Consider the following 13,357-nt stretch of genomic DNA (forward strand, 5'->3'; position numbering starts at 1 on the left):
TTCTTAATTTGAATTTATGCTCCCTTAGGTTCGTAATCTGAACAAGTGGAAGGATCCCATCAGAATTCAGCGTGCTCAACCCATTCAAGGCCTTATACACCTCAATCAGATCACCGCGCAGGTGCCTAGTCTCCAACCACTGCAATTTGCAGAACTTAAGCCTCTCTTGGTAAGAGGATCCCTTCATTCCCCTCACCAATCTTGTTGCCCTTCTCTGTACACGCTCAAGCAAATCTACATCCTTCCTAAAATGAGGCCTCCAGACCTGTACGCAGTACTCAAGGCGTGGCCTGAACATTGCCTTATACAGAGGGACAATCACCTCCTTTTCCCTGATAGCAAAATTCCTATATATCATTGACAAAACCCCATGACCTGCCCTGGCAGCCTGTCTGCTTTGCTCAGAAAACTTCATATATGACTGCACAATTACTCCCAGGTCTTTTTCATTTTCTACCACCTTAAGTGTAGTACCACACAGTTGTTACATTCCTCTGGGGTTACTTCTAACCCATATGCAGTACTTTGCATTTGTCAAGGTTAAACTTCAGTTGCCACTTCTTAGCCCATCTGTCCAAATTATCTAGATCCTATTGCAGTAGCACACTGCCATTACTGTCATTAACAACCCTGCCAACCTTTGTATCATCTGCAAACTTCGACACTAAGCCTGATATACCTTCATCAATATCACTAATAAATATACAAAACAACAGTGGACCCAACACCGAACCCTGTGGGACTCCACTAATAACATTAGTCCACGAAGAGCACCCATTGATTACCATCCTCTGTCTTCTCCCACTCAACCATCCTTTTATCCATTGTAGCAACTTACTCTTAATACCATTCTGCTCCAATTTGTACAATAGTCTTCCATGCGCAACAGTGTCAAAAGCTTTCCTGAATTCCAAATATATGATATCAAAATTATTTTTTTCCTTCCAGTTCCTTTGTAACCACATCATAATATCCTATCAAATTTGTCAGACAAGACTTTCCCTTAACAAACCCATGCTGTGTCTGAATTATTGCTGCAGTCTTGTCTAGATGATCCTGCAATGCATCTTTTAACCAGTGACTCCATTATTTTACCCGGAACAGAAGTTAAACTAACTGGTCTGTAATTACTCGTGTCACCCTTCGATCTCCTTTTGTGAATTGGGGATACATTTGCACATCTCCAGTGCGTGAGAACCTCCCCTGAGTCCAAGGATGCTCTCATAATTATGGCTAAGGGTTTGCTTAATTGCTTTGCCGTCTCCTTTAATATAACTGGATAGATCCCATCCACCCCAGGTGCCTTTCTTATGTTTAACTTCAACAATTTCTCCTCCACTTTGCTCTCAGTTATTATAAATCATTAAGTATCTCGCTACAATTTGATAACCTTCTGCCATTTTCAAACCTTAATAATTCCTCACGTGTGAATGTAGATGCAAAATACTCATTCAGTTTGTTTGCTATCTGAGCAGAATCATCAACAGTCGAACCATCGATGTCAAGTGGACCAATCATATTCATCCCCTTCCTTTTAGAGTTTATATAAGTAAAGAAATCCTTGCTGTTTTCTTAGCATCTTTTGCCAAGGATTTCTCGTAATCTGCCTTCGCCTGCCTAACCTCCTTTGTGACTTGATTACAGACTAGCTTACATCTGCCATAGGCTTCTGAGACGCTTGATAATTTATATGAAACCCATGCATTTTTCTTCTCTGTTACGAGTCTCATTAGTTCATTAGATAACCATTTAGGCGTAAACCTTGAACAATATTTCTTAATAGGTATGACACTTTTAGTAGCTTCCACGATTAATTCCTTGAATGCTTCCCACTTAGAATTTACTGTTGGTAACATCGTCAGTTGATCCCACTGTACAGAATTTAAAAACTGTCTGAGACCACTGTACTCACCTTTACGGAAGCAAAAACCCTTTCCTTTACCCCTGATGGTAATTAAATGTTTAAATAAATCCCACGTCAGTACACTGTGATCACTGCCACCTAGTGGTTCCTTTATCTGCAAATTCTTAATACACGAATGATCACTGCCGATAACCAGATCAAGAGTATTACTTTCTCTGGTTGCCTCTCGAACATGCTGCTGCTGAAAACAATCATCCAATAAATCCACAAAAGTCTGACTAGTGTGTGAGTGCCCAAACCACAAGCTGCAGTGAATACCTGGGAAGTTAAAATCCCCCATTATGAGACATTCCGATTTACTAGCCCACTCTATTTCTCTGTACAATTGTTCATTGTACTCATTCGAGTCATTGGGCCTATAACACACTCCTACTCTTATTTTTGCTTTCGCAGTGCTTATGTACCCAAACTGACTCAACAGTGCACTGTTCATCTATATCAACTGGGTGCACATCGGTGCACAACTGGGTTCACGGACCGATTTGTACAACATGCAAATCGGTCCGTGAATAAACGGCTAGAGAGGAACATATACAACGGCACAATATGGTCTAAGCCACTGATGTGCCTAAATCCCTACAACAAAAACAACAACCTGATCGTAAAAAGTCCTGAACAAGGTGAAATGCCCTCGCAGGTGGCGCAGTGGTTATAATCAATGTCCACTCCACATTGTCTAGAAAACGCTCAAATATCTGAATTCTGTGAATGATGCAAGGGACTTTTATCTTTTATTTATGTATTTTTTTCACTCCCTGCTAAGTTAGTCGGTTTCAGGCAAGGACAGGAATTTTTTTTCTCCCAGAAACTCGTGTTTTCATTCAGCGAAACGGTTCTCGAGTAACCGTAAATGGCATATTTAAAAAAAAAAAAAATTAAGCTGTGTGGTTTTTGGTGTTTTTCCTAAAACTACTTAATTTTATTTATTTATTATTTTTATTATTATTATTGTAGGCATGAAATTCAGAAGGGGCGAACATTTTGTTTGACTTGCTTTCTGATTTCTCAACAGATGTGAGTCCCTGTGGTTAACATAATAAATTTGACCCTTAAAGATGAAACTGGAACAGTTTTCGCTTCAGTTGGCCATGTATTTTATTATTCGGATTTCATTTATTTGATTGCAAGTTCAATTATTTTGAGTTTTCCACATTACGTTGTAATACAGTCATATTTGACAAGAATACACCCAAACACCATTCCGATTTACAAGTTCGTTCATATTCGGAATTAATCGTGCTGTCCGAATGTCAGAACAAACGAGGAATGGTGTACAGTTTATATAATGTTTAATGTGTCGGATAAAGTTTTGACAAAAAAAAAATCAGTTTTTGGTTCAAAATTTTAGCATTTAGGTTGTTTAATATCTTCTGATGAAAATCCTCGTATAACTAAATTACAATCCAATTTTTTTGCTGAAATATCTCTATTTACCAAAATTAATACGGAAATTAATTTTTATGAAAAAATGATTTTATTGTTAAATTGATTATTCAATGAAATATTTATAATATCTTATGCATTTTAATAACTGTAAATTCGATTTTTATGAGAAAGCATGAGAAAAGTTATATATGATCAAATAGGTAAATCTGAAAACTATTGCCACCATTCCTCGGTAGTATAGTGGTTAGTATCCCCGCCTGTCACGCGGGAGACCGGGGTTCGATTCCCCGCCGGGGAGAAATAGTTTTTTTCCCCTGTCTTTTTTTTTTTTTTCTTTTTAATTATTACTTAACATATTACATTTCTCATTATATTGGTTATTTTACATAGCAATAAGCATATAAAAATATACATAAGCATTAAACATCGCAATTATAACCTCTTTATAAGTTTTGACACTTAATTACTTATTAATCATTATCTTAATTACTTTATAACAATGACTAATCATGTTTAAAAGTATATTCAAATATACTTTATTAATCAAATATATTACTCGAAAAATTAGTGATTTATTATGTAGCAGATAAACATCTGTAATTTTTATTTTTTATTTAATGTTCTTTAGTTTTTAAAATTGTCCATTTTTATTTTTCATTATTTTTTTGTAATTTAAAAAAATTTTTTTCCAAAATATATAAGGGATAAATAGTGTAACGAAGCGAACTTTTTTCTACATCTTCCAAAAAAATAAAATAAAATCAGTTATTGCCAAAGATGTGACTATCCAATTTCGGTTTGAATTTTACCGAACTCTCCGCCTCTGCAACTTTGGTGCTTCCTATTGTAGTGGGACTGCAATAGGTCCCATTCTCGCTAAATGGGACCTTCTACAAATTTTGTTGATATGCTTAAGTCTTCCTGAAAACTTCCTGAATAACAAAATACAGTTTGAATATTTACTGACGTGTAATAATTAGTATGGCGGTAGATGGCAGCACATACTATTTCCTGTATTCAATAGCTTTCTGTTTAGGTTAGGTACTATTTCCTGTATTCAATAGCTTTCTTGAACGACCATAAAATCAGAATAATTTGAAGCTTTTTTTTTCTTTAAAACAACGAATTAAAATCTTAAACTTTTTTGCCTTATTTCATTAATATTCCCTCAGAATACTTTCTTTTTTTTTTTTTTCAGATGAAAGATAATTTCTTCTGGCTTTACAGTTTAAAATTTTAATGAAACTAAATTTCACTAAAACTTTAAATGCACTAAAGGATCTAAGATTTGAATTCAGCACAAACTGAATACTAAAATATAATTCTGAAGGTTTTGAGAAACTAGGTAGGTCCCTTCTTCTTTGTGCATTATTATTATTATTATTATATATATATTTTTTATTATTATTAGCCATATAGTGCCAAGGAAGCCTGAGGCTTATGCTGCACCAGCCAAAAAAAAAAAAAAAAATTGTGCCAAGCCCATACTCACCAGATGTGAGCGAAGCCCTTTCCAATTTTTAAAAATTAATAATTCAAAAACTGTGTGCGTAGTATGTTTTTTAAACAATAAAAAATTTGTTCGAAATTTGACCACCTTGGGGGGACTGAACAATTTATTCACTCCAATAAAGAAATTAAATTTTTCCTTCTTTATAAAGAAGGAATGATGTTTATGTACAGGTCCTCGGTAGTATAGTGGTTAGTATCCCCGCCTGTCACGCGGGAGACCGGGGTTCGATTCCCCGCCGGGGAGAAGTAAGATTTTTTTTTCCCTAAGTTCTGCGAATTGCAGCATCTGAAGACTAGGCGTCTGCAATGTGATCTGATGAGGTGTTATAAGCAGCGCCAGATTTACTTATAAGCTAAAAAAGCTGCAGTTTAGATCCTCGTTCCATCCTAAAAAATCATTTTTTAATATTGTCACTGGTGAACTGTAAGAGACAAGGGCCTCATACATGTTTAAATCTTAGGGCCACAACAAGTTTAAATCCAGCCGCCCTATGTATAAGGCCTTGAATGGTTTGAGTATAAAGCCTTGGATGGTTTGAGTATAAGGCCTTGAATAGTTTGAGCAAGCTCAATGCTTATAGGAATCTTCCTCTTGCTCAGATTATGCACCTAAGGGGGCATAAATTCAAATTGAGGCAAGGCAGTTGTAGAAAAGATGTGCGGAAATTTGCCTTTAGCCAGCGGTTGGTTGATTGCTGGAACAAACTTCTATTGATCGTTGTGAAAATTGAGAGTTTAAATAAATTCAAGGAAGAACTGGACAAACATTTGGAGCGAATTGATGGGTGAAATAGGAATCTTTTTTTTTTGGCTGATGCTGTGTAAGCTTGCTTTCTTGCACACTATGCCAGTACTGCTAATTACAGTATTCGTTTGTTGTGAGCTTATTCTTCCTTATCAAAGTTAAACAACTTGAAACTGTAGCCCTACCTAACTTAAGTAACCAACTCTAGTCAAGTTCGTTTTAAAAGGGTTTTCAAAGATAAAGCTGTTTTCATAAAATTTTATTAAAAGAATGACGACAGTATCTCAAGTTCTCCACGTTCGGGAAAGAACATATCAAATATTGTAAGTTGTTATTATTATTATCATTAGCCATACGGTGCAAGGAAGCCTGAAGCTTATGCTGCACCAGCCAAAAAAAAATTTATTTGATTTATCCTGTGATCTAGAGAGAGAGAGAGAGAGAGAGAGAGAAAGAGGGCTAGCTAACTCCTAAGCCTAGAAGTGATCGTCCATCAGCATCATAAGAAGTGATTCAAGGAACTGATGAGGTGCAGCAACAACAGCTCTTTCAGATTTGATCGATGCAATCTGTTGGTAAGTAGTGGGCATTCCATTGAAAAAATTGAAGGGTGCAGTGGAAAATACAAAGGCTTGTCTTGATTGTTTATAAGAAAATAGTGGTGGACACGTGGAGACTTGATTGTCAATAACTTTACATGTTCCCTCGTATTAAGTAAATAGAAAAGCCAACTGTTACTGCACATATCGAATACCAGTCACGATTATTAATCCAATCAGTGTGCAAATCGTAACGTTGGTTTCAAAGCTGAACAGGCTATTTTATGATTAAAAATGATTCTGGCCGTTTCCTAATAAAAATGGGAGGAAAATGGACGTTTTACGCACTGATTAACTGGCAGCAGTTTTGACTAGTATTTAATATGTGCGCCGACAGCTGGCTTTTCTATTTAATTCCACTTATTATATAGCTGTCATATTAGGGCCACCAGAAAACTAATTCATCCGCCCATGTGTGGCTCACACTGGTGCGTATGGGCTTGGTAAACCCAGGGTCCTGAGCTGGATATCATCATTCTTCTCTTTCTTGCTTTCTTGGTGATTCCCTTCTACTTCTCTCTCTATCTCTCAGGGTAATGAAGGAAATTAAAAAATATATATATTTTTTTGGCTGGTGCAGCATAAGCCTCAGGCTTTCTTGCACCATATGGCTAGTAATAATAATAATAATATGCCCATATATTGTAGGTATTCTCTGATCGATTCGCCTGTTTTATGGAAGGCGAATTTAACACCTGCCCCGATGGGCAGGTGTTAAAGGGACACAGCTACTGGCCGTCGGGCAAGCAGTCCACCTTTGCGGACTACTTGCCCGACGGCCAGTATCTGCCATAAACCGCGATGTCCTGCGTCCTCTGCAGCTGGTTTGCAATGGATCCCGCTATCTGGTGTCGGTCCCTCTTGGCCTGCAGGAGTATATAGCGGTCATCATTGGGCGTTGTTTTTCGTGGACGACCATCACTGGTCCTTCGAACAGCTGTACCCGTCATTCTGAAGGCCGGCCACGCATGTGAGACGATGCCATGGGCGATACCGAACTCTGTAGCCACACTCCTCGCACTTAGACCTTCCCAATTATTCGATCCCGGGTAAAGTCATCCAGATGTTGTCTACTGGCAAAACACGTACAGACACTAAAATCAAACATGAGATGACCCATGTGTGGACTGAACTGGTTTCCCTATGGCAGACACGATGGAATAACTCATCAACAGGTGAAATTACTAAACTCTTCATTCCGGATGTCACCTTCCTCAACAAACGACATTGCAACTGGTTCTACCTTAATGAAAAGACATGTAGACGGGTCTACACGTCTTTTATTTTGACTGGCCATGGATCATTCAAAAGGTGTCTTCTCAACTTTGGTCTGGCTGAGGATGCTTTTTGCATTTCTGGAGAGTCAGAGGACTGGAACCACATGATGCACTCCTGTCCAATCTATCTTGACCACCACAACCAGCTTCTTCTGGCCGTCAATGCACCGACAATCCATCCAGAGGCTAGAGTATTGGAATCAGAAGAAGCCTACAAAGCATTCTCGACCTATGCCACCGCGGTCTTCAACAGACGCTGCTATCACTCATAACCACCAACTGGCACACCTATGACTACTGCAGCTCATTCTGTCGACTAGTTTTCCCACTGCCAATCACACCAGAAATTAAATAACATAAGGATATACCAAACCCAGTAATGATTGTCTACTTCACAGGATACACCATTGCAATCACGTCACCAAGTTTCTATTATGTGGCCACTCAAGAGCTGCCTAATTTTTTTTCTTCTTCCTATCCATCCACAGTAACTTCATCTTCCCCTGCGATGCTCCAACATGTTCTCTGCTGCTCCTAGAAGTCTTCACCAGGTGATTCTCAACTTCCCTTGACACAGCTTCCACCAGAGATTCTTGCCGACGCCGACACGTCTCTCTGCAGGGAATAAACCAACGGGATTCCTGCCTTCACCTCTTCTCTGTGAAGCTCCTTTGCTGACACCGCCTCTCCATCGGCGTGGGATTCGATGCATTCGGGCTCTTTTGCTGGCCTGGGACACTCCCCAGGCGGGATTTTAACCACCCTCGAGGAATCCTCATCGAAGGGGTTCTGCTGACGCTGGTCAACTGACAGGCGTGGGACATCTGGCCGATTGGCCCTCTGCTGGGGGCAACTTTCCACTCTGCCTACCTTTGCTTCCTTCCTCTTTTTCTTACCTTTCCTGTCCAACTCACTCCATTCCTCTAACTTGGCCTCTACTCTCTAGTTTTGCAAGTGGGGAGTGAGTCTGTCAGGCATTCCTTTCACCTTCCTGGCCCAGCTCCTCGTGCTGGTGGACGGATGCTGAAAAGCTCCTACCATGGTGATCGTGCCTCCCAGTAAATAAGAGGCCAGTCAAACAACATTACTCACACGTAATCCACACTGACTGGCCTTGCATTGTATACATCACAGAGTACTCAACACGGATTTGTGGGGAACCACTTGACAAAAACACTATGTCCATTTCGTTGTCTCTAGCACTGTATGAAACCAATTGAACGACTGACTGTAACAATGCTCACCATTCGGTAATTTGCACTAACTGCAGAACTGCTGCTTTTCTGTTTATGTGACCCCTCTCATCACGATTCGAATTTTTGCATGTGTACCAGCTTTCTACTGAACGGCCAGTTATGCAAATCGCCACAGGCTGTTTCATTTGATTTTGTGGTTGTAACTTTTAGAGTGTTGTTCCTTAAGTTTTGCACACCAGTGTATGTTAGCATAGAGTTTATATGATTTTTAGGGTTTCTGTGGGTTTGAACAAGATAAGCATGATGCCAATCATCGAATCCAATAGAAGCTAAAGCTGTAGTAAAACAGTAGACTTTTCGTTTTGTGGGAGAATACACAAATGATCTCATCAAAAACCCTAGCATTGCAGACACAAAAATACCAACAGTTCATGCTACTAGTGATTTCAGAGTTGAGGGTAGGTTTCTCCATTTACTTTGGTCGAATGGAATAAATTCTTTAAGCAGAATTGGGCTTAGTTTTTGTATGTTCACATTGAATTGATAAAAGGTCCATCCCAGTGCTGACATTCTGATGGACCTTTCTCAATTCAGAATGATATTTCGTTATTCAATGTGATCCATAAACCTACGTCACTGTCTCTGAAATCACTAGTAGCATGAACTGTTGGTATTTTTGTGTCTGCAATGCTAGGGTTTTTGATGAGATCATTTGCTTTGTTTTCCAAGTCTTTAAGATGGTAATGAGCTTGAACTGCTTCTTTTTGTGTAACTATCTTGTGGTACGTTTCTTCAGAACCTTGTGTTAATTCTCTGGCTGTAGGTCCTGTCACTTCATTATTACTTTGTCCAGAAGTTTCTGTACTTAGTAGTAGTTACTGACAGCAGTTCTCCTTGAAGTTCTTGGAAGGCTGTGTTCTGTATATAAACTGGTTGTTCTTCAGTCTGCTCAGTGTAGTCTACTTGATTTTCTTCTGCTTGGAAACACGAATGTTCTGTATCTGAGGGATTGTGTACAGCTGTTTCTGCCTGCCGTACAAAGCCATATGATGTGATTGGCTTTAAACGCTTGAGTATTTCCTTCTGTTCTTTTTGTCACTTTCATTTACTAGCACCACTTTCATATCACTTATTTTCAAAGTCTAAAATTAAATATTTCATGATCGACGATATAAAAGAATCTTCCCTTGTTCTCAAAATGCACGCTATAATGATAGACAATGATCTGCACACTTGTATTGCTTCATAGCTGACTATAATTTGATTCTGAGTAGCTTTAAAGCCTCCATGAACTTTATTAAACAATAAGTACACACCTGTGTAACTGTTATAGTCAGACTCATACGTCTCATGTTTAATGTTACTAAGCAACTGGGCCTAGATGGTCAACTCAAGGATTCAAGGGCGAGTATGTTTGGCACTCCCATCAATGTGTTCCTGAATTTTGGATTTGTGCTTGCACTTTATTTTGGCCTAGGTACGCCCCTGATTTTTATCATTACAAATGAAATAAAATTAATTGTAAATTTTTAAAATTTTTTTGGCAGGAGGCCAAGGTTCCCCAAGATAATGAGGCCATGGACTGAAGCCCAGCTCAGGCCAGATGTAAATCCGGCATTGCTTCTGTTCCTTTTTTCAGTCTTTACCTTCAAGCTTTAAGACTGCTTAGGAAGTAAAACTGAACTAAAAAATTTGAAAAAATTTGATCTTAAAGAAGTAATGTCTGATACCTAATTCTTGGATTTAGACCTGTGAACACCTGGTGGTTGAACTTATTGTCCTATGAATTATCTGCATTTTTGATATTTTATGATCTACCAGACTTTTCAATATGATTTTAATTGCTACAGCCAACTTATTCTTGCATCTGTCCAGTGACTGCATCTGAAACCAGTCTGAAGAACTGGCTATCATATATTTTTTTTTTTTTTCACATAGCCCTAACTTTTTAGGACAGGATTCACCGTGTGGTAATGTTCCTCTTTCATCATACAGAGTAGGAGTTCGATGGGAGCAACAGATTAGCACTCTAGAACTGTAGCCCCTGGCTGGACTACACCTGGTTGCTATGCTAGGGATAGCAACCAGGTGACTGCAGTTTCTATAGTCATCTAAGCTAGGAGGCCAGTCACTCAACACAAACATAACTCAACATTACACTACAGTATATATACCACTACACAGAATGGTTTCTATCCCTACAGTATCCTCACACAATACATGGCAGAGTTTCACTTTGGCTGGGGCTACACACATGATAAATAAAAAAAAAAAAAAAGTCCAAACAATTTCTGACTACGTAGAAAATGCTATTTAGAAGTCATTTTGACTTCATGAACAAAGAAACTAAAGCTGTGGGGCATCAACATACTGTGTCATTAAACTGTCTGTATTCTATAGTCAGTTTACATTTTTTAAGAGGAAAAATATGCTCTTGCCAGAGAGAGGAAAATTCAGTCAGTGTGAAAATATGCTCGAAAGTACTCTTCCACTGTTTTGATAGGAGTCAAACCCAGGCCTTTCACAGTGGAAAGACAGTGACTGTAACAATTGATACCCACTCTTGTGGTCAGAATCTGCACAAATTCTTACATCTGGTACAGATTTTATAATGAATTTCAAGTTATAGCGAAAATAAATTCATGTGGAATATAAATTGATCCCTAGCAGCTGAACAGCTTTCACATTTCTAACACTAGCTCTGCGTGCAATCTCCCCACACCTCATATTCACTAGTAAGAGGACTGATTGATGCACATGCCCAAACTGTATACAAGCAAGTCAGGCAATTGGTTAATAAACTCTGTAACACAGAAGACAAAGATCTGTAGGGGTAAAAAGCACTGGCTATTACTGAAATGAGATCTTGATAAAATTGAAATGTTCTGCACAACTCATTTCATTAATTTGCATGGGAAAAAAATTGATTTACATACTTTTAATCTATTGACTTAAAATGACGCCCACTCACAAGGTGCCCTCAATAAAATAAATCAGAAGTGGGATCAGCAGAATGGATAATTAATGGGAAGAAAAAGGATATCTCTCTCTATACATTAAAAAAGTTTTCCTCCTGGTGATATTTATTCAAGCCAATGGGAGAAGAGGGATGCAGGTGACATGGTACAATTGGGCGGGGCAATTACATAGGTGATTTCCTGATTAGATTTCACTCAAGTGTGTTATAACGTTAGTATATTAGTATAATTATGAGGTGTAGAAGATTTGACTTACTCCGTCATACCTCTACATTTTATGTGGGACAAAACAAGAAATAAATGGCAGCAACGTAAAAACACGTGTAAAGTGATTGCTCAGTTGAATAGCGTCTCGCCACGAGAGGCTTCATTTGAAGTTATTGTTATGCAAAGTGAAACATCTAAGGTGTTTTGAAGATGTGAGAACTGTGAAGTAGTGTGCGATACTTTTCAAGAAGCCGCTCAAGCAGCAGGTGCAAGCAAATCGGTCGATCATGTGAAGGAAACTCTTTCAGAAGCGGCTACAATAATGATGCCAAGACATTTTTTTGTATACTTGATACTGGCTGGGGGTGGGCAAGCAAATCCTCCTAATCAGTAACATTAATAAAAACAAAATGTTAGAAATTATCTGCAAAATTATTGAAGTTCATCCTTTCTTTTTGTCTTCTGACTTCATTAGATAGGCACTTTATTTGAAAGTGGTTTTGGATACTAACTCAGTCCTTCTACAAATCTGCAGGTTCCATATGAGATGGGGTATCAGCAGATGAAATGCTTCTTTATTCTATCATATATTAATTGTATCATTTATCTTTTGGCTTTGTAGCTCACAAATCCAACAATGTGTAAGTATATGCACCAAAGGAGAAAAGGTCATCTCAGTAGCACTGTGTACTTTCACGATTCCAAAAATCATTTTTCAACACAGAGCAGCAATTTAAGTGAGTAGATTGTAATTCCCATATATTTATTCCATTTGCTTGTGCACTTCTGAAACCTAATATAATCAGGGTATACCTGCATATGATGTCACCAGTAGTGTGACAGGAGTATTTTGGAATATTTGATATTAGTATCAAATAATGAAAAATTATTCACAAGTCTTTATTTAATGAGTTTGTTACATTACAAAACTGGTTATTTTTAAAAATACCAGCATATCTGATGAAAATGAAAATTCTCTTAAATGCAACATACACATTATTTCAAAATGAAATATATTTTGAATCTTCTTATTACTTTTGGCATCTACTCTTCATATCACATTCTCAGCTTTCTTTTTTCTCAGGAACCATCTGACTAAGCCAGTTCATGTAAGGAGGATTGCCCTGTTGGATCTGGAGGGATAAAATATCAAATTTATATGTGTATATTAAACATAACAGGTTAGCGCATTAGCATCATGTTTGAACATAGTGAATTACTGAAAATGGTAAAATAGCATATTGTGAATACCTTCAAGAGTTGCCTAATATTGCACTACCTCAAATAAGTACAATTTGCCAGTGGAGAATACTATTGTTACTTATTCTCAGTGTATACTATCACCCATATGGCCATTTCATGCACTAACCTGTTATGTTTAGTGAATTTCCTCTAAAGTTGAGGCTTTAGTCCTAAATCTTTTCAGTCCATACTGTTGTACACCATTTGCCGGCATCTCTCATATCGTGAAGTTATACTTAATAACTGGGTTCTCACTTATTGCAACACCAGGGTACCTACCCACCAATGAGA

The 13,357-nt window shown here is 38.0% G+C and overlaps 1 protein-coding gene and 2 non-coding genes across 8 annotated transcripts in view; 2 read left to right on the forward strand and 1 right to left on the reverse strand.

Moving 5' to 3' along the window:
- Positions 1 to 3,536: 3,536 nt before the first annotated feature.
- Positions 3,537 to 3,608, forward strand: TRNAD-GUC (transfer RNA aspartic acid (anticodon GUC)). The gene has a single exon. It is a non-coding gene; the product is annotated as a tRNA-Asp (tRNA).
- Positions 3,609 to 4,994: 1,386 nt separating this feature from the next.
- On the forward strand, positions 4,995 to 5,066 carry TRNAD-GUC (transfer RNA aspartic acid (anticodon GUC)). The gene has a single exon. It is a non-coding gene; the product is annotated as a tRNA-Asp (tRNA).
- A 7,637-nt stretch (positions 5,067 to 12,703) lies between these two features.
- The window catches only part of LOC150083904 (protein CutA homolog), a 43,162-nt gene continuing 42,508 nt past the window's right edge, over positions 12,704 to 13,357 (reverse strand). For all 6 annotated transcript variants that reach the window (XM_090374944.1, XM_090374942.1, XM_090374940.1 and 3 more), the window contains one exon: positions 12,704 to 12,957. In XM_090374944.1, the coding sequence (XP_090231070.1) occupies positions 12,889 to 12,957 (69 nt within the window). In that variant the 3' untranslated portion in view covers positions 12,704 to 12,888. The remainder of the gene's footprint in view (positions 12,958 to 13,357) is intronic.

Source organism: Mastigoproctus giganteus, chromosome 6 (assembly GCF_048544385.1).
Source record: "Mastigoproctus giganteus isolate SK-2022 chromosome 6, ASM4854438v1, whole genome shotgun sequence".
Classification (NCBI taxonomy): Eukaryota; Metazoa; Arthropoda; class Arachnida; order Uropygi; family Thelyphonidae; genus Mastigoproctus; species Mastigoproctus giganteus.